The 21644-nt window shown below is 41.9% G+C and overlaps 1 protein-coding gene across 2 annotated transcripts in view; it reads left to right on the top strand.

Moving 5' to 3' along the window:
- Nucleotides 1-1787: 1787 nt before the first annotated feature.
- Nucleotides 1788-21644, top strand: part of mcc (MCC regulator of WNT signaling pathway) — a 229650-nt gene continuing 209793 nt past the window's right edge. The window contains exons 1-3 of one of the 2 annotated variants that reach the window (XM_067439795.1): nt 1788-2068; nt 6232-6458; nt 10371-10558. In XM_067439795.1, the coding sequence (XP_067295896.1) occupies nt 1959-2068; nt 6232-6458; nt 10371-10558 (525 nt within the window). In that variant the 5' untranslated portion in view covers nt 1788-1958. Of the gene's footprint in view, nt 2081-6231; nt 6459-10370; nt 10559-21644 lie in introns of both variants that reach the window. The other variant, XM_067439794.1, reaches the window with a different exon arrangement.

The following is a 21644-nucleotide window of genomic DNA, read 5'->3' as shown; positions in this document are numbered from 1 at the left end:
ACATAATAACAGAGTGGACAAAATAATAACAGAGTGGACAAAATAATAACAGAGTGGACCAAATAATAACAGAGTGGACATAATAATAACAGAGTGGACAAAATAATAACAGAGTGGACATAATAATAACAAAGGGGACAAAAAAATAACAGAGTGGACAAAATAATAACAGAGTGGACAAAATAATAACAAAGGGGACAAAAAAATAACAGAGTGGACAAAATAATAACAGAGTGGACATAATAATAACAGAGCGGACATAATAATAACAGAGTGGACAAAATAATAACAGAGTGGACCAAATAATAACAGAGTGGACATAATAATAACAGAGTGGACAAAATAATAACAGAGTGGACAAAATAATAACAGAGTGGACATAATAATAACAGAGTGGACAAAATAATAACAGAGTGGACATAATAATAACAGAGTGGACAAAATAATAACAGAGTGGACAAAATAATAACAGAGGACATAATAATAACAGAGTGGACAAAATAATAACAGAGTGGACAAAATAATAACAGAGTGGACATAATAATAACAGAGTGGACAAAATAAAAACAGAGTGGACAAAATAATAACAGAGTGGACAAAATAATAACAGAGTGGACATAATAATAACAGAGTGGACAAAATAATAACAGAGTGGACAAAATAATAACAGAGTGGACATAATAATAACAGAGTGGACAAAATAATAACAAAGGGGACAAAAAAATAACAGAGTGGACAAAATAATAACAGAGTGGACATAATAATAACAGAGCGGACATAATAATAACAGAGTGGACATAATAATAACAGAGTGGACAAAATAATAACAGAGCGGACATAATAATAACAGAGTGGACAAAATAATAACAGAGTGGACAAAATAATAACAGAGTGGACATAATAATAACAGAGTGGACAAAATAATAACAGAGCGGACATAATAATAACAGAGTGGACAAAATAATAACAGAGTGGACAAAATAATAACAGAGCGGACATAATAATAACAGAGTGGACATAATAATAACAGAGTGGACATAATAATAACAGAGTGGACAAAATAATAACAGAGTGGACAAAATAATAACAGAGTGGACCAAATAATAACAGAGTGGACAAAATAATAACAGAGTGGACAAAATAATAACAGAGTGGACATAATAATAACAGAGTGGACAAAATAATAACAAAGGGGACAAAAAAATAACAGAGTGGACAAAATAATAACAGAGTGGACATAATAATAACAGAGCGGACAAAATAATAACAGAGTGGACATAATAATAACAGAGTGGACAAAATAATAACAGAGTGGACCAAATAATAACAGAGTGGACATAATAATAACAGAGTGGACAAAATAATAACAGAGTGGACATAATAATAACAGAGTGGACAAAATAATAACAAAGGGGACAAAAAAATAACAGAGTGGACAAAATAATAACAGAGTGGACATAATAATAACAGAGCGGACAAAATAATAACAGAGTGGACATAATAATAACAGAGTGGACAAAATAATAACAGAGTGGACCAAATAATAACAGAGTGGACATAATAATAACAGAGTGGACAAAATAATAACAGAGTGGACATAATAATAACAGAGTGGACAAAATAAAAACAGAGTGGACAAAATAATAACGGAGTGGACAAAATAATAAGTTCATGATCTTTAATGGGGACACAAAAGGCATGAATCACAGAAATGACCTTTTAAACACCTTTGTATTTATTTATTTTAGTAAGTAGGCGCATTCCTTTTTTCTTTTTCTTTTTTTCTTTTTTAAGGTTTGGTGTGGTTATTTCAAGGATATATCATGTTTTAGAATATGCACACTGTTATATGCAGTTTTAAATATAGCATGTTTAACTAAACAAGTGAGTGTGCAGCTGCTGAAGTACGGAGCGTGTGTGTGTGCGCGTGTGCGCGCGCGCGCCCGTGCCGTGAGTCCATGATGGCGGCGGAGGTGAGCGTCAGCAGCGGCAGCAGCGACTCGTCCAGCACCGCGGAGGAGGAACGCGTGCGTCGGCTCTTCCAGACGTGTGACGGGGATGGAGACGGGTACATTAACCGGTCAGAATACACACTAACATTAACCGGTCACAATACACACTAAACTTTACTCTGAGGGAGTTTGCGTGCAGAGTTAAAACTGATGGAAGCTGAGCAGCGGGACGGGCGCGGTTTCGTTTGAATGCATGATATTATAGCAACAATATTACGATTAATGCATGCTAAAAGGCCAAACAGACAAATAAACGCGTGAGAAGTGTGTTTGCGCGGAACTGAGTGTGTGTTCACAAACCACAGGAGGAAATGTTTCATCTTCATCCGTCAAACTTTGGGGTTTGTTTATGTTTCTGAACTTGTGTGAGTGTGTGTCGATACGACTTTCGTTGACTTTGCACACATTCCTGCCATTATTATTAGTGATGAAAGCAAACACATTTCTTCAAAACATGCATGCTTCAGTGTACAAAGATTGATTTTATTGCATGTCACACAGCTCGAGCTTTAAACATGTCTTCGCGAATAGTAAAGCAAATGTCATTTATTTATTTTTACAAGCAAAAAATAATATTAAGCTCATTCAAGTCATACAAATAATACACAACTGTTATGTCATTTTTGTTTTATTATTTTACATTTATATCAGCATTTTTATATTTTAATCACACTTTTATTGAACTTAAATCACTTGTTTATGCATGGTGGTGTCAAACAAAACATGAATTTTTCATGAAATGTGTAAACTCTGTTGTCCTTAATATATAATGCCTTAATATTATTGAAATTCAGCACCGAATAATAATATAACACTGCAGTTCATTAAAAGGATTAGTTGAGTTCAAAATGAAAATCTCATCCCAGATGTTCATGTCTTTCTTTCTTCAGAAGTTTTTAGAGGAAAATCCTGGAAAGTTTTCCTCGACTTCAGTGTCGTTCTTCTTCAGCCGTATGACATCATCACGTCGGAAAGGTCACATGATGCAGGAGGAAGTGTCGTTAAACTCATCTCATGTTCTCCAGCTTTAAAATCGTCCGCCGTCGTTTTTTTCTCTTTATTTGTGTAAAGGCGTTTGATTTAGTCTTTGCACGTTCGTTTTAACTCTGGGTCACCACTTCCTCCTGCGTCATGTGACCTCTCCGACGTGATGATGTCATACGGCACTGAAGTCGAGCATTTAAGGTTAAAGTGTATAAATGTGTATTAGTGCAGTAAATGTGTGATGTTAGTCTGGATCAGACTCTATTCCTCTGGATCATCAGAGTCTCTGAAGCTCTTCCTCATTGATCTGGACCTTCAGCTGTCGGTTCCCACTGAAGGCCATTATGAGGAGACAAATCCTGGAATGTTTCCTCAAAAAACGTCATTTCTTTACGACTAAAGAAAGAAACGCATGAACAGCTGGGATGAGTTTTTCATTTTGAACTCAACTAATCCTTTAACTGTCATTCACAACAGACTTGGAATCATGTTTCATATTAAAGCTACACTGTGTAACTTTTTAGTTTATTCTTAGCTAAAAACACTTAGTTCTTTCAAAAATATATGTGCTCATTAATGTATATTTACTTCTTTCGAGTAATAAAGTATTCTTGTAAGTTTATAATATGCCATTGAAAACACATACGGGTGAGGGGTTCGAATGCCGGTCGCCATGTTGCTCCTCCATCTTGAAAGTACAGTAGCCAAAGAGGGACATACCCGTAAATTCAAGCTTCACCTTTGGCGTTTTAACACTCGATGGCACCGTGCCGAATGTGAAGAGGGGGATTGCCGTGTAAATCTTGGACTAAATCGGCCACCGTAGGAGTTAAAACGAAATCAGAATTGAGAGGAACAGAAACTAATATTCACTGGATGGTCATAAACCTTTACACCGCTAGATGGGGGAAAATATCACAGAGGAGCTTTAAGCCAACTCATTAAATGCTTCAACTCATGTAATATCTTAGCCTGACGTGGTCATACTGAACTCTAGTCAGAATATGAGTCTGATGCTCATTGGGCTGTGATTATGGGGCGTGTTTCAACCCAACCAGGAAAGACCTCGATTGGACAGACCGACAACCAATCAGAGCAGCAGAGCGTCGCATAATGTTATAAATGTCAACAGAGCTCAACTGCACTGTGTTGCCAAATTTCCTGCCTGTTGTTTTCCATGTCCGCGGGTTGAAGCGACCTCAATTATGTGATATATAGACCCAGGAATGCCAATTTTACTAGCAACCTTACCAAAATAACACATTTTACCCCCAAACGCCATTTTTTTCCAGAGAACCCCCCGAGAAGCTATTGTTTAGGGCTTGTAGTTGGCGGGTTTTAAAAACTTGGCAACCCTGTCTGCACGCGCGCTGGAATAAACAATCTTTGCTGGTGTTGTAAAACAGAATTCAAGGACACACAGAGCACTGACCCAACATGATCATCATTACTGAGAGAAATAGTGAAGGTGATGCAGATACAAACAAGCTCTCCGTTAGGATTCGAGCAAACTCGCTACTGTTGATCATCTGTCCGTCATCGGCTAAAGCCCGCCCTGATGATCTCATTGGTCAGTTTCTGTCGATCATCTGTCCGTCGTCGGCTAAAGCCCGCCCTGATGATCTCATTGGTCAGTTTCTGTCGATCATCTGTCCGTCGTCGGCTAAAGCCCGCCCTGATGATCTCATTGGTCAGTTTCTGTCGATCATCTGTCTGTCGTCGGCTAAAGCCCGCCCTGATGATCTCATTGGTCAGTTTCTGTCGATCATCTGTCCGTCGTCGGCTAAAGCCCGCCCTGATGATCTCATTGGTCAGTTTCTGTCGATCATCTGTCCGTCGTCGGCTAAAGCCCGCCCTGATGATCTCATTGGTCAGTTTCTGTCGATCATCTGTCCGTCGTCGGCTAAAGCCCGCCCTGATGATCTCATTGGTCAGTTTCTGTCGAGCATCTGTCCGTCATCGGCTAAAGCCCGCCCTGATGATCTCATTGGTCAGTTTCTGTCGAGCATCTGTCCGTCATCGGCTAAAGCCCGCCCTGATGATCTCATTGGTCAGTTTCTGTCGATCATCCGTCCGTCGTCGGCTAAAGCCCGCCCTGATGATCTCATTGGTCAGTTTCTGTCGATCATCCGTCCGTCGTCGGCTAAAGCTCGCCCTGATGATCTCATTGGTCAGTTTCTGTCGATCATCCGTCCGTCATCGGCTAAAGCCCGCCCTGATGATCTCATTGGTCAGTTTCTGTCGATCTTCTGTCCGTCATCGGCTAAAGCCCGCCCTGATGATCTCATTGGTCAGTTTCTGTCGATCATCTGTCCGTCATCGGCTAAAGCCCGCCCTGATGATCTCATTGGTCAGTTTCTGTCGATCATCTGTCCGTCATCGGCTAAAGCCCGCCCTGATGATCTCATTGGTCAGTTTCTGTCGATCATCTGTCCGTCATCGGCTAAAGCCCGCCCTGATGATCTCATTGGTCAGTTTCTGTCGAGCATCTGTCCGTCATCGGCTAAAGCCCGCCCTGATGATCTCATTGGTCAGTTTCTGTCGAGCATCTGTCCGTCATCGGCTAAAGCCCGCCCTGATGATCTCATTGGTCAGTTTCTGTCGATCATCTGTCCGTCATCGGCTAAAGCCCGCCCTGATGATCTCATTGGTCAGTTTCTGTCGATCATCTGTCCGTCATCGGCTAAAGCCCGCCCTGATGATCTCATTGGTCAGTTTCTGTCGATCATCTGTCCGTCATCGGCTAAAGCCCGCCCTGATGATCTCATTGGTCAGTTTCTGTCGATTATCTGTCCGTCATCGTCTAAAGCCCGCCCTGATGATCTCATTGGTCAGTTTCTGTCGATTATCTGTCCGTCATCGGCTAAAGCCCGCCCTGATGATCTCATTGGTCAGTTTCTGTCGATCATCTGTCCGTCATCGGCTAAAGCCCGCCCTGATGATCTCATTGGTCAGTTTCTGTTGATCATCTGTCTGTCGTCGGCTAAAGCCCGCCCTGATGATCTCATTGGTCAGTTTCTGTTGATCATCTGTCCGTCATCGGTTAAAGCCCGCCCTGATGATCTCATTGGTCAGTTTCTGTCGATCATCTGTCCGTCATCGGCTAAAGCCCGCCCTGATGATCTCATTGGTCAGTTTCTGTTGATCATCTGTCCGTCATCGTCTAAAGCCCGCCTTGATGATAATAGGTCTCTCTCTCTCTCTCTCTCTCTCTCTCTCTCTCTCTCTCTCTCAGGAATGATTTGCTGATGGTGTGCCGGCAGCTGAATATGGAGGATGCGGTTGCAGAGATAATGGCTCAGCTCGGTGCAGATGAGCGAGGAAAGATCTCCTTCGAGGACTTCACGCGCTGCCGAATGCAGATGGTGGGAGAGATCCGGAAAGAGGAAGGACAACTGTCGGAGAAGAGCAAACTTCGGGAACGCGTGGCCTCCTGGCCAACCAGCAGTGACAATAGTTTAGGTAAGAGTTTTCCTGTCAACACGAGCAGAACGAATCTGTGTTGTGAATCGTTCGTAAAGCCGCTCTGACGTAAGTTTGTTGGCCAGCCGTCAGACCTCCGCTCATCTTCACACACAGATGAAGATATTAGTGTTGAAATCCGATGGCTCAGAAAGGCCTTCATTGACACCAATGTCATTTCCTCTCTCAAGACCCATAAAGGCACTAAAGACGTCGTTTTTTAGTGTTTTTGCGCACTAACTCTATTCTGGCCTCTTCATCAATGATTGTAGAGCCGCTGTAGTGAGATGGGCTTTGTAGCGACGTCTTTAGTGCCTTTATGCCTTTATTATCTGACGGCTGGCCAACCACAGGAGGAATTAATCACAGAGTTTTCATCTATAGGTGAAATAACCCTTTAACTATGGATAGGAAACTGTATTACAGAAGCATCCTAATTTGACAAAACATCCTAAAAGCTCTTAACTTTAGGACAACCCCACTGGTGTCCTAACTTCAAACCTTTCTGAAATCCAATGGTAAGAGAGCATTACATTTATTAATTATATACACTGCAAAAAAAATCTTACTCAGTATTTTTGTCTTGTTTCTAGTCTAAATATCTAAAAATTCTTACATTAATAAACATTTACTAGACAAGTACAAATTATTGTCTTGTTTTGGGGAAAAATAACTCTAAATGAAGAGAGTTTTTGCTTAAAATTAGATAAATAATCTGCCAATGGGGTGAGAGAAATAATCTTAATTCAAACAGAAAACAAGATTATTTTTCTCACCCCATTGGCAGATTATTTATCTTATTTTAAGAAAAAACTCTCTTCATTTTGAGATATTTATTCCCAAAACAAGACATTTACTTTTGCTTGTCTAGTAAATGTTTCTTAATGTAAGACTTTTTAGATCTTTGGACTAGAAACAAGACAAAAATACTGAGGAAGAAAAGCATTTTTTGCAGTGTACCGAGATGGCCAACGAGCCGTCACGGAGAATTAGCGGTCATTCTTCACTGCATTAAGTTGCTTTGACGCTGGACGTTCGAAATTCGCACATTTAAGGACCGTCTCTGAAGTTACATTTGACATTAGTGTTCCTACACATTTCTAACTTCATTAGCATTTGAACTGAATATGTAGCTGACATCTAGTCTAAGTCATTACGTTCAAATGCTATTGAAGTTAGAAATGTTTAGGAAAACCAATGTCGTAACTTTAGAGACTATTTGCGAATATAAATACTTTTTTTTTTTCATTTGCAAAAGACGATTTATAAAACACAAATATAAAATTTGAATTTCTTCCGCGCTGGAATTAAAAGCAGGCCTTTGTTTCTCCATTTTGATTTTAGGTTTACCTCAGATAGGATAAGAATCCTAAATCAAGTTAAGATTTGCTCCTGTAATACAAAATTGTGAAATATCCTAAATTAAAGGGGGGGTGAAACACTCAGTTTCAGTCAGTGTCATGTCAATCTTGAGTACCTATAGAGTAGCATTGCATCCTGCATATCTCCGAAAAGTCTTTATTTTTTTAATAATTATATAAGAAAGATGCGCTGTTCCGAGTCTTTCCGAAAAAAGCCGAGCGGGTGGGGGCGTATCGTGTGAGCGGAGCTAAATAATGACGTGTGCAGCAGCGCGCTGTGTGTTGAGTCAAGTGCGTCGTAAAGCTGTGTCATCCCTAACAGCGGGAAAAAAACTTTATTCAAAATAAAAATATGGCTTTTAATCAGATACAGCCATACATCTCTGATCCGGAATCAGACCCAGAGGCTGCAGTTGAACAGGAGCAGCAGCAAAAACGACTAGAGCAGGACGTCTCTATGTGGTACAAGTTATACACTAACTATATAATATGCTTAGCGGCTTGTGTTATTTACATATTTATACTTGAATTATATCGTCGTATTTTTGTCTTTGAAGGTGTACATGTGGGAAGTGCAGTTGTGCACGTGTGTGTGTGTGTTTACGCGTGGTTTGTGTAGACGGTAAGCGGACTAAAAAACACAGACATTTGAAGCAGTCTCACTCACCCTTCTAACGTTGGGACTGCTCCATCCTTCAGCATTAGGCGATCGGAAAATCCGGCGTCGAGCTGGGCCTTGTTTATGAAACAGTCGGCACCGAAATGCAGCGAACAGATATAAACATTCGCGCAACTCAGTTGCTGATCCGGAAAAGCAAATTCCATCCACTGTTGCCTTAACGCGGGGTTTTGGGGAATCTGTGCAGGACTGTGTTGGTCTGGCAACCAAAAACGCACTTTTTTGGTGACATTATGTGCACATCACCTGTCCAGCGCAGCCTACGAGCCAGCGCTTTGATGGGCGTAGCCTGTTGCTTTCGCTCTCTCCCTCGCTCTCTCTCACGCTCTTCCGGTAGAATTGTCCGTAAGGCCCATACAAGGAAATTCCGCCCCCATTAACGTCTCAAAAAACTTGCCGAAACTTATGACTAACCGGAAGTAGTATTTTTGACAAAGAAATACTCCCATCAAACGTCCACCTTAACTTTTGAAACTTTGTCTATGTTTAGTATGGGATTCCAAGTCTTTAACAGTGTTAAAAGATTAGTATGCATGAAACAGCATTTCACCCCCCCTTTAACTCATCATATCTTAAGACTTAAGATCAGAGCTGGCTCTCCCAATAAGCTTTTAAAGTTTTAACTATGAGTTAAGATAGAATGTTTCTGTGATAAGTCCCTGCTCCCTACCTGGTGTGAAGGCTGTTAAAACATTTAAGCGTTCTAATTTAGGCAAACTGATGACATTGCATTTTGATGCACTATGTAGGCCTAGCATAATATTGACCCCGCCCACGACTGCTGTCAGACTCCACCCTATTAGCATAGGCCCCGCCCATGACTGCTGTCGGACTCCACCCTATTAGCATAGACTCCGCCCACGACTGCTGGCAGACTCCACCCTATTAGCATAGACTCCGCCCACGACTGCTGTCAGAGTTCACCCTATTAGCATAGACCCCGCCCACAACTGCTGTCAGACTCCACCCTATTAGCACAGACTCCACCCATGACTGCTGTCAGACTCCACCCTATTAACATAGACCTCGCCCACGACTGCTTTCAGACTCCACCCTATTAGCATAGATCCCGCCCACGACTGCTGTCAGACTCCACCCTATTAACATAGACTCTGCCCACGATTGCTGTAGGACTCCACCCTATTAGCATAGACCACGCCCACGACTGCTGTCAGACTCCACCCTATTAGCATAGACTCCGCCCACGACTGCTGTCAGAGTTCACCCTATTAGCATAGACCCCGCCCACGACTGCTGTCAGACTCCACCCTATTAGCATAGACTCCGCCCACGACTGCTCTCAGACTCCAACCTATTAGCATAGACCCCGCCCACGACTGCTGTAGGACTCCACCCTATTAGCATAGACCCCGCCCACGACTGTTGACTGTCTCACCCTATTAGCATAGACCCCGCCCACAACTGATGACTGTCTCACCCTATTAGCATAGACCCCGCCCACAACTGATGTCAGACTCCACCCTATTAGCATAGACCCCGCCCACGACTGCTGACGGTCTCCACCCTATTAGATTATAAACTTTCATGACGATGAAGAACTAAAACAAATGTTTTAGATTTTGGCAGAGTATCGGGGGCATAAGCTGTACAGGCTCCGCCCTTTTCTGGAAAGTAGGCGGGGAGCAGCAGCTCATTTGCATTTAAAGATACATGCATAATAGGTCAAGTTTAAAGAGACAGCTCACTAATTTTTTATTTTTTATTCTGTCATTATTTACTCACCCCCAAACCTTTACATGTTGTTGCCACACCTCCCATATTTCCTAACCCAGAGTTAGTCTTTGTTTTAGTTGAGTTTTGAGTGGCATTATGCGTTCAGCATGTGTCTGAAGTGTTTTGTCGTTCGCGCAGGTGCTCGTGAAAGTTGGGAGTTTGATTCTGGGGCCCGAGACTTACAGAGTCCAGACCTGCAGTCCCCGATTCAAGCGCATCCGTCGCAGCTCCAGAAGCTTCTAGACCAGCCGTCAGCTGGGATACACACACTCCTGTCCCAGCCTCCCTCCGGACGCAGCGGAAGTTACCTGGAACTGGCCAATACTGTAAGTCTGAACACTCTTTAAAGGGTTAGTTCACCCAAAAACTAAATGTCTGTCATTAACTCCTCTCCCTAATGTCGCTCCACACCCGTCAGACCTCCGTTCATCTTCACACACAGTTTAAGATATTTTATATTTAGTCCGAGAGCGTATGCAAGTGTATGCACACTATACTGTCCATGTCCAGAAAGGGAATAAAAACATCATAGTAGTCCATATGACATTAGGGAGAGGAGTTAATGACAGACATTTCATTTTGGGCTGAACTAACCCTTTAACAGCTGGCACTGACTGCTTGGTTGGAATTGGAAAGGATTGCTTTATTTCATGTAAAGTACTTAATAGGGACACTCACCTGGAGGGCAAAACAAGGCTTTCCTCCATAGGAAAATTTACCAGGTTTGTACTAAGGAGTAAGACAGTAGCACATTTTGAGATATATCGTGAGGGAAAAAAATGCTGAATGGATTCGCCAAGATAATGTTTTTACCGATAAGAATTCGGCTCTGTTTATAACTCATATAGACTTCACTCGTTTCATTACTGGATGAATCAGTGTTTTTGAACGAATCTCTTGAGTAATTGATTCAATGACTCACTCATAAAGACTTCACTTGTTTCATTACTGGATGAATTAGTGTTTTTGAACAAATCTCTTGTGACTGATTCAATGACTCACTCATAAAGACTTCACTTGTTACGTTACTGGATGAATCAGTGTTTTTAAACAAATCTCTTGAGTGAATGATTCAATGACACACCAATAAAGACTTGTTTCATTACTGGATGAATCAGTGTTTTTGAACAAATCTCTTGAGTGAATGATTCAATGACTCACTCATAAAGATTTCACTTGTTTCATTACTGGATGAATCAGTGTTTTTGAACGAATCTCTTAGGTGAATGATTCAATAACTCACTCATAAAGACTTCACTCGTTTCATTACTGGATGAATCAGTGTTTTTGAAAAAAATCTCTTGAGTGAATGATTCAATGACTCACTCATAAAGACTTCACTCGTTTCATTACTGGATGAATCAGTGTTTTTGAACAAATCTCTTGAGTGACTGATTCAATGACTCACTCATAAAAACTTCACTCGTTTCATTACTGGATGAATCAGTGTTTTTGAAAAAAATCTCTTGAGTGAATGATTCAATGACTCACTCATAAAGACTTCACTCGTTTCATTACTGGATGAATCAGTGTTTTTGAACAAATCTCTTGAGTGACTGATTCAATGACTCACTCATAAAGACTTCACTTGTTTCATTACTGGATGAATCAGTGTTTTTGAACGAATCTCTTGAGTGAATGATTCAGTGACTCACTCATAAAGACTTCACTTGTTCCATTACTGGATGAATCAGTGTTTTTGAACGAATCTCTTAGGTGAATAATTCAATGACTCACTCATAAAGACTTCACTCGTTTCATTACTGGATGAATCAGTGTTTTTGAACAAATCTCTTGAGTGACTGATTCAATGACTCACTCATAAAGACTTCACTTGTTTCATTACTGGATGAATCAGTGTTTTTGAACAAATCTCTTGAGTGAATGATTCAGTGACTCACTCATAAAGACTTCACTTGTTACGTTACTGGATGAATCAGTGTTTTTGAACAAATCTCTTGAGTGAATGATTCAATGACTCACTCATAAAGATTTCACTTGTTTCATTACTGGATGAATCAGTGTTTTTGAACGAATCTCTTAGGTGAATGATTCAATAACTCACTCATAAAGACTTCACTCGTTTCATTACTGGATGAATCAGTGTTTTTGAAAAAAATCTCTTGAGTGAATGATTCAATGACTCACTCATAAAAACTTCACTCGTTTCATTACTGGATGAATCAGTGTTTTTGAACAAATCTCTTGAGTGAATGATTCAATGACTCACTCATAAAGACTTCACTCGTTTCATTACTGGATGAATCAGTGTTTTTGAAAAAAATCTCTTGAGTGAATGATTCAATGACTCACTCATAAAAACTTCACTCGTTTCATTACTGGATGAATTAGTGTTTTTGAACAAATCTCTTGTGAATGATTCAATGACTCACTCATAAAGACTTCACTTGTTTCATTACTGGATGAATCTGTGTTTTTGAACAAATCTCTTGAGTGAATGATTCAATGACTCACTCATAAAGACTTAACTCGTTTCATTATTAGATGAATCAGTGTCTATTGATTCTTTCAGAATCATGAGAAACTGTGAGTTTTCTCTTATAGAGTTGACAGTGAAAGCTTGACCCGTGATCCGCAGTGTGTTTGTGAGTGTGTAGATGGCGCTCTGTCTCGGCGTGAGATCATTAATGTGATTTAATGTGAGCTCTCAGGAGTCGATCTGGGTGGTTTTGCTTCGGTACATGAATGGAGTTTAATTTCCTGATGAGATCTTTTACCTTTTTGAGTCTTGAGGATGATGAGAGCGAGTCTTTCCTGTCAGGACCCGCTCTCAGATTGCTCATAAAGATTAGTGATTATATGTCATGTTGTTTTGAGGATGAATGAAGGGTATCAGCAGGCGTTTGTCGGACCATCTGCTCATCAGTGGCTTTTGTTCAGCGACGGGTTTGGAGTGAACGCGATCTCTCGGTCAAGATCGGCCGCCTCGTCTCTTCCTAAAGCAAAAGCAGGACATTATATTCTGCTTAAAGGGAGAAGCCTGTCTGGAGGACGGGTAAGATCATTGGCATTGGGAAGTTATTACACACTCAATTACTGTACATACATTTCAGGAGATTTTTATTACATCACAAAATCATTGTTTATTAAGATTATTAATATTTTTTATTAAGAATAACTTATTACCATAATAAAATATTTTAATAACTAATTATAATAATAATACACACACATATATTTTACAACATACAATATTTATGATGTATTATTTTTTATATTTAAAGTAAAACGTATATAGACTACATTTATACAATACATCTAAAGATAATCATAATAATAATTTTTTTTTAAATAATATGTAATTTATAAATACACACACACACACACGCACACACACACATATATAAATAAACATATATAAATTGTATTTAAAGAGAAAAATATATACTACATATAAAAATAATACATGATAAATATTGTATTTAAAGTATTAATATTAATAAATATTAATAAAATATATAATACATTAATACAATACAGCTAAAGATAATCATAATAAATATATTTTTCAAAATATATATAATTTATAAATACACACACACACACACACACACACATTATATTGGATTTAAAGAGAAAAATAAATTCTACATATAAAAATAATACATAATAAATATTGTATTTAAAAAAATTGTATTAATGTATTTTATATATATATATATATATATATATATATATATATATATATATATATATATATATATATATATATATATATATAAAATACATTAATACAATACATCTAAAGACAACAATAATAAATATTTTATTTAAATACACACACACAAATATTATAAGGTCAGATATGAGGTCATGTGACTCTATAATGCGCTAATGTTCATTATAAAGATTACACGAGATGCAGTTTGCTGCCATGGATTCTCAAGAGGTGTGTGTGTGTGTGTTATCAGCATCTCTGGGCCGCTCCACTCTGACATATGGCCTCTATTAGTGTGTGTGACGTCAGAGAGTGTGTGTGAGCGTTTATAGTGATGCAGGAATGCGCTCGGTGTCGTGATGTTTTACAAGCTCCGCTGATGTGCGGCGTTATTCAGCGGCTCGGGTTACGCAGTAAAGCTCTACACACACATTAGGGAGGACATTAGGAGCGCCAGCTTGGCTTCCGCGGGTTTATTCTGCTTTAGGAGGACGTTTTAGATGTGGATGTTGTGCTTCAGAGGCGGGTTTATTTACACGTGCATTAAGTCGAGTTCGGCTGTTTTTGCTGTAGTTCACAGTTTTCCTCATTAGGCTGCATCTGTAGGTTTATTGAGCCGTTAAAGATGTGTGTGTGTGTGTGTGTGTGTGTGTGTGTGTGTGTGATGGGTAGGTTTAGGGGCTGTGTGTGTGTGTGTGTGATGGGTAGGTTTAGGGGCAGTGTGTGTGTGTGTGTGTGATGGGTAGGTTTAGGGGCAGTGTGTGTGTGTGTGTGTGTGTGTGTGTGTGTGTGTGTGTGTGTGTAGGTTTTGGGGCAGTGTGTGTCTGTGTAGGTTTAGGGGCTGTGTGTGTGTGTGTGTGTGTGTGTGTGTGTGTGTGTGTGTGTGTGTGTGTGTGTGTGTGTAGGTTTTGGGGCAGTGTGTGTCTGTGTAGGTTTAGGGGCAGTATAAGGGGATAGAATATACAATTTGTACAGAATAAAAACCATTACGCCTATGGAGAGTCCCCACATGTCACAATAACAAACGTGTGAGTGTGTGTGTGTGTGTGTGTGTGTGTGTGTGTGTATGTATGTGTGTGTGTGTCCATCTACTTTTCAGTCTAATTAACCTCTTCAGGGACTAAGTGTGCAAGATTGATTGATTGATTGATTGATTTTCGTGAAAACTAAAGCTAATTGAATAATGCTTCCCAGTAGGGCTCCATTAGTTAGTAATAGTTGGGGGCCAGACACCGAAGGTTGCGTCATCTCACCATTATTATTATTCCGCCGTTGGAGTCTATGGCAGCCCATAGAACCGTTTGGGGGAAAGTTGTGAAATTTGGTACACTGATAGAGGTCAGTACCAATAGTAACCACACCAAATTTGGAGTCTCTAACTCAAGCCCTCTAGCGCCACCACCTGTCCAAAGTTTCAATCATATTTATGCCGATAACTTTTTCGTTTAAAAATTCCCGTCATTTTTAATTTGTCCAAAAGAAATACTTTTGCAAACTTGTCTAGACGGTTCGTCCGATTTGCACCAAAATTGAACCAGAACAACATCAGACCATGCTGACAAAAAGTTATGGAATTCAAGTTGATTCGTCAAATCGTTTTTTATAAACGCGCGAACAAATTCTACGTAGTGGTTGTGAAAATAAACATAAGGCCATATCTCCGCAATGCTTTATCATATTCAAACCAAACTTGGTAAGTGCCATCACAATCATGACCTGAAGTGACCTGCCGTGTTTCGGCACAGCGCCACCTACTGGTCCGGAGAAAATAAAATGGCTATTTGTGCTTATAACTTCTGAACTGCTTGTCCAAAAATCATAAAAGTGGTCTCTTTAGACATCAGACGATATCCAAATTTACCATATCGGCCAATTTGTCTGTTGGCCATTTTGCATTATTTGAAAAAATGCTGTATTTTATGAACACATGAACGGATTGTTACAAAACTCGGTATGGGTCAACATGATGCCCTAAAGGAGCCTGAGAAGTTTCGAAACAGCGCCACCTAGTTGAGGATTATTTTTTCAAATGCTTTGAGTGTGTTTGACTATATTTGATATTTATTCGTCTCCTGAATCCTTGCCGAGTCCAACGATACCAGACTTGCCAGGTTTCGCCGTACGGTTTGTGCAGCGTTGTAATTAAGCGCTTATAAAACATTAGCTGATATCTTCAAAACCACTAGTCCGATTGAGACGAAACCACCGGCAGAAGTTTGGAAACAAGTCAATAGCTGAACGTTTAATGCCTAAATGTCAAAATATTGATAGGAAAGGGGAGTAAAATCCAATCAAAGTCAGGTGTCAGTCATTTTTTATATTTTTTAAAATAAATGTCTATAACTCCAAAACGAAAGGAGATGTATTCACCAAAATTCACACACACACATGTATGGGCTCACTCCGAGGACACACAAAATGGTAGGATTGTGCCCCTTGGTGGTGCTATTATAGAACAAAACATGAAATTCCCATAAACTACAATGAATTTGAGCCATTTCCCAGCCATTTTGGCATGTCTTTTTTGTGCTTGGCCCCGTTAATGGCTGCTTCTTGCAGCTTTATTTAACCCTTGCTCTTTGAGAAACTTTAATTCTCTGCTATGGGTCAGTATTAAAAAGGTCTGCTGGCGTTTAAACCCGTCTCTGGTTTTCTCTCTGTCATATCATCCGTCACTTATTTCATTACGAGCATTATCTGCTGTGCGCTGCGTTCTGCTAATGTCCCGTCTCGCTAATGCATGTCGGCGATCTGTCAAATTGACGTTTAGTGGAGCGCGTTGGAAATCATCTTCAGGCTTGTCAATTCACGTCGGTGCACATTCAAATGTCTTCGTTGTTCTCCATTGTTTCCAGCTGGAACATCATCTAGGTTTAACGTTTTTCCATGTTGTTTATATTATTGTGTTTTTTTTATCATGTGCAAATTCATCAGTCAATGCCATTACTGAGTATTTTCTCCTTTAAAACTGCAATTAACCAAGAACCGTCTCAGAAACGCCTATTTCCTACCATCACAAACAGCTGACCGATCCCGTCACGTGTGGGCGGGGCTTTTCTCCACGGACGCTCTACAATGTTCAGTTTTTTTCTGCTTCAAACATACACTATATTGCCAAAAGTGTTGTGACGCCTGCCTTTCCATGCACATTATCATCCCATTGTTAATCTGTGGGGTTTAATCTGGAGTCGGCCCACCCTCTCTAACAGCTCCAGCTCTTCTGGGAAGGCTTTCCTCAAGGTTTAGGAGTGTGTTTATGGGGATTTTTGCCCATTCTTCTAGAAGCTCATTTGTGAGGTCAGGCACTGATGTTGGACGAGAAGGCCTGGCTCTCAGTCTCCGCTCTAATTCATCCCAAAGCTGTTCTATCAGGTTGAGCTCAGGACTCTGTGCAGGCCAGTCCAGTTCCTCCACACCAAACTCCTCATCCATGTCTTTATGGAGCGACGCTTTGTGCACTGGAGCGCAGTCATGCTGGGACAGGAAGGGGCCGTCCACAAACTGATCCCACAAAGTCAGGAGCATGAAATTGTCCAAAATGTCTTGGTGAAGCATTAAGAGTTCCTTTCACTGGAACTAAGGGGCCAACCCCTGAAAAACAACCCCACCCCATAATCCCCCCTCCACCAAACTTTACACTTGGCACAATGCAGTCAGGCAAGTCCCGTTCTCCTGGCGACGGCCAAACCCAGACTCGTCCATGGGATTGTCAGACTGAAGCGTGATTGGTCGCTCAGAGAACACGTCTCACTGCTCTAGAGTCCAGTGGCGGCTGCTTTACTCCACTGCATCCCACGCTTTGCATTGTTCTTGGTGATGTAAGGCTTGGATGAGCTGCTTGGCCATGGAAACCCATTCCATGTTGATGTTTTAGTACATCAAGTTAAACTAGTCAAGTCAACTTTATTTATATAGCGCTTTTTACAAGTCCATTTGTCTCAAAGCAGCTTCACAGTGTGAAACAGGAAGACACTGCAACAGAATTTGATTCGGCTGTACAGTCGCTCTGGTGAAAACTGTGATGTCTAATTTCAATTATCATATAGTGTCAATGTGGGCAGATCAGTGATATAGTTGACATTTAAGTGTCCCCAACTGAGCCAAAAGCCAAAGGCGACAGATGTTAATTACAACCTAAATGATAATGAGTTAAAATTAGGCAGCTAGCTGAAATATAATAAGGTTTGATATTTTTCTCAGTTTTTTATGGTTTAGTTTAAAGGTGTGGTTGCTGTGATTTGACTTGTGTAACTTTAGTTAGTGTGTAATGTCGCTGCTTGAGCATAAACAGTCTCTGCAAAGTTACAGCGCTGAAAGTTCACTGCAAACGGAGATATTGTCTTTTAAAGTTACGGCAGTTTATTGCCTACAAAAATGGCCGGTTTGGACTACAACGAGCTTCTTCCTGGGTTGGTGACATCATAAATCCTCGCTAGTCTCAGCCATAGACCGTATGTAGCAGTAGCGATTTCGGGACCGGAGTTGCGCAGTAGAGCGCAGGAAGTAGAGCAGGAAGTACAGCTGCGATATCAAAAGCCCGCCCACACTCTCGCAGATGCAGAACAATTAATTATGTTGGTGTGAAATAAACAGTTATGGAAATGTAGAAATTAAAGCTAAAGCTCTTATCTGCTCCCAAAAATTTCGAAAAAAGTCCGTTAGTGCCTCAGTGACAACTTCACTCAGAGAAGCCGTCAGTCTCAGCTGTCAATCATGACGTCACACACCCCGTTTTTATAGCATCAAATAACTAACTCAAACTAAACTTATTTTTAAAACGAACACCTGAAATGAAATCATTGTGGTGATGACTGCCTTCAGTGACATAAACTAACTTTGGGGAAAAAATATTTGAAGTGTAATTTTATTATTTAGTTTGCCTCGCGTCCATTAGAAAACACAGAGGGGCGGCTATACTGGGACCGGCCACCGGGGGGCGATCGAGGCGCGAAAGCTTCAGTAAATGAGAGGGAGACTGCAGGCTTGGTCTCAGCAGATGTGACTTCTGCCCGTAATGGGAAGGGGCGTGGCCTTAACCTGTGCTTCAGCCAATAAAAATACAGGAAACTACATTTGGCCATCTGACCAATCTAAGACCATTGGGTTTTTTCGGAGGGAGGGGCTTCATAGAAGCAGGAAGCAAACGAGCCGCTCAAAGCACAGACAGCGGTGTGGAATAAAGGGAGAATAGAAGAGAAATACAGCGTTAAAAAAGAAGTATTAAGACGTGTTATACTGCGCCCCATAAACACAACCAAGCCTAGAAAAAAACACAGAACCGCCGCTTTAATAACCTGTTCCTTTATTATTGTTCTTTTTTCTCCTGTCTTTGATTCACTGCTCTTTCATGTTAATTTGTCTCTCTTTGTTCTGTAACCTCATTATATTGAGGTCTTGTTTGCCGAGGGTTCTCGCTCGTGTCCTTCAGCTCCAGTTTTGCTTCCTCGAGCAGTTTATGTTCGGCTGTTGTGTTTTGCTCAAGCGAACGCTGCTCGTGTAAAGGCCAGACGTGTGTTTTATCCTTTAGAGGACAGATGAAAAGACGTATGCTCACCATGGGAATGGTTTGAAATGATAAATGTGTGCAGGGTTTCCTCTCCTGCCCTCAGAAACACACGCACACGCACACACACACACACACACACACACACACACACACACACACACACGCACACACACACATTTTACATTTTACATTTACATTTATGCATTCGGCAGACGTTTTTATCCAAAGCGACTTACATCGCATTTTAAGGTACACATTTTTTTTGTGTCAATTCTTGCTTTCCCTGGGAATCAATATAAGATATAATACACACTCACACACACACTTACTGTGTATAATTATCTGACCAGAACACTACAGTAACAGCTCAAGTTTTTTGTCCAAAAAAAACTATTATTTTCAACTCGGTCTGAAGTGTGAGCGTGGCCTATAGTGCAAGTGGGCGGGTCCTACTGTGCAAATGGGCGGGGCCTACTGGGCCGATAGGCAGGGCCTACTGAGCCGATAGGCGGGTCCTACTGTGCAAATGGGCGGGGCCTACTGAGCCGATAGGCGGGTCCTACTGTGCAATTGGATGGGTCTTACTGCCAAATGGTCCTACGGTGCAAGTGGGCAGTCCTATTGTGCAAGTGGGCGGTCCTATGGTGCAAGTGGGCAGTCCTATGGTGCAAGTGGGCGGTCCTACGGTGCAAGTGGAGGGGTCCAACGGTACAAGCTGGCAGGGTCTATTGTGTCAGTGGGCGGGGCCTACTGGGCAGGGTCTGTTGTGTCAGTGGGTGGGGCTTACTGGGCAGGGTCTGTTGTGTCAGTGGGTGGGGCTTACTGGGCAGGGTCTGTTGTGTCAGTGGACGGGGCCTACTGGGCAGGGTCTGTTGTGTCAGTGGGCGGGGCCTACTGGGCAGGGTCTGTTGTGTCAGTGGGTGGGGCTTACTGGGCAGGGTCTGTTGTGTCAGTGGACGGGGCCTACTGGGCAGGGTCTGTTGTGTCAGTGGACGGGGCCTACTGGGCAGGGTCTGTTGTGTCAGTGGACGGGGCCTACTGGGCAGGGTCTGTTGTGTCAGTGGACGGGGCCTACTGGGCAGGGTCTGTTGTGTCAGTGGACGGGGCCTACTGGGCAGGGTCTGTTGTGTCAGTGGGCGGGGCCTACTGGGCAGGGTCTGTTGTGTCAGTGGGCGGGGCCTACTGGGCAGGGTCTGTTGTGTCAGTGGGTGGGGCTTACTGGGCAGGGTCTGTTGTGTCAGTGGACGGGGCCTACTGGGCAGGGTCTGTTGTGTCAGTGGGTGGGGCTTACTGGGCAGGGTCTGTTGTGTCAGTGGCCGGGGCCTACTGGGCAGGGTCTGTTGTGTCAGTGGGCGGGGCCTACTGGGCAGGGTCTGTTGTGTCCATAGACTGTAAAAAAATATGGACGTAGTGTCCGTGACGTCACCCATAGAATTCCGATAAGCCGTTCTGAAGCTTAAAGTATGGGCGAGCTGGGCGTTGCCATCTTGTGAGCGAGTCATCGCGTGTCACTCCCGGATAACAGAAAATGGGCAAAAAGGCGGGATGTGCACGGAGCTGAGGTGACGCAATAACTCTAGACGGCGGATAAATGGCTATCCACTTGTAACCGCGCCCTTAATTATGCAGAGCCTTAAGGCTTTATATAACGTAAACGAATGAGTTATAAAAAAATTCACCCCCCTCAGAGTTGTCATGAAGATCAAAATTAGCCTTATAAGCCAAAACCACAATTTGTACCAGGCTGTAAACATGTTTTTTTCTGCTTTAAAGTTGAGAATTTTAACATGGGGCTCAATGAGATTCTGCTCCCTTCTGGAGCCTGTCCCTAGTGGCCAGTGGAGGAATTGCAGTTTACATTACTTCCGTATTGGCTTCAAGAGAGATCGCGGGAGGTTGCCGCTTGGTTGTGTCAGTGGACGGGGCCTACTGGGCAGGGTCTGTTGTGTCAGTGGGCGGGGCCTACTGGCAGGGTCTGTTGTGTCAGTGGGTGGGGCTTACTGGGCAGGGTCTGTTGTGTCAGTGGGTGGGGCTTACTGGGCAGGGTCTGTTGTGTCAGTGGACGGGGCCTACTGGGCAGGGTCTGTTGTGTCAGTGGACGGGGCCTACTGGGCAGGGTCTGTTGTGTCAGTGGGCGGGGCCTACTGGGCAGGGTCTGTTGTGTCAGTGGGTGGGGCTTACTGGGCAGGGTCTGTTGTGTCAGTGGGTGGGGCTTACTGGGCAGGGT

Source organism: Pseudorasbora parva, chromosome 3 (genome assembly GCF_024679245.1).
Source record: "Pseudorasbora parva isolate DD20220531a chromosome 3, ASM2467924v1, whole genome shotgun sequence".
NCBI classification, from domain to species: Eukaryota; Metazoa; Chordata; class Actinopteri; order Cypriniformes; family Gobionidae; genus Pseudorasbora; species Pseudorasbora parva.
This window is presented reverse-complemented; position numbering and strand designations above follow the sequence as displayed.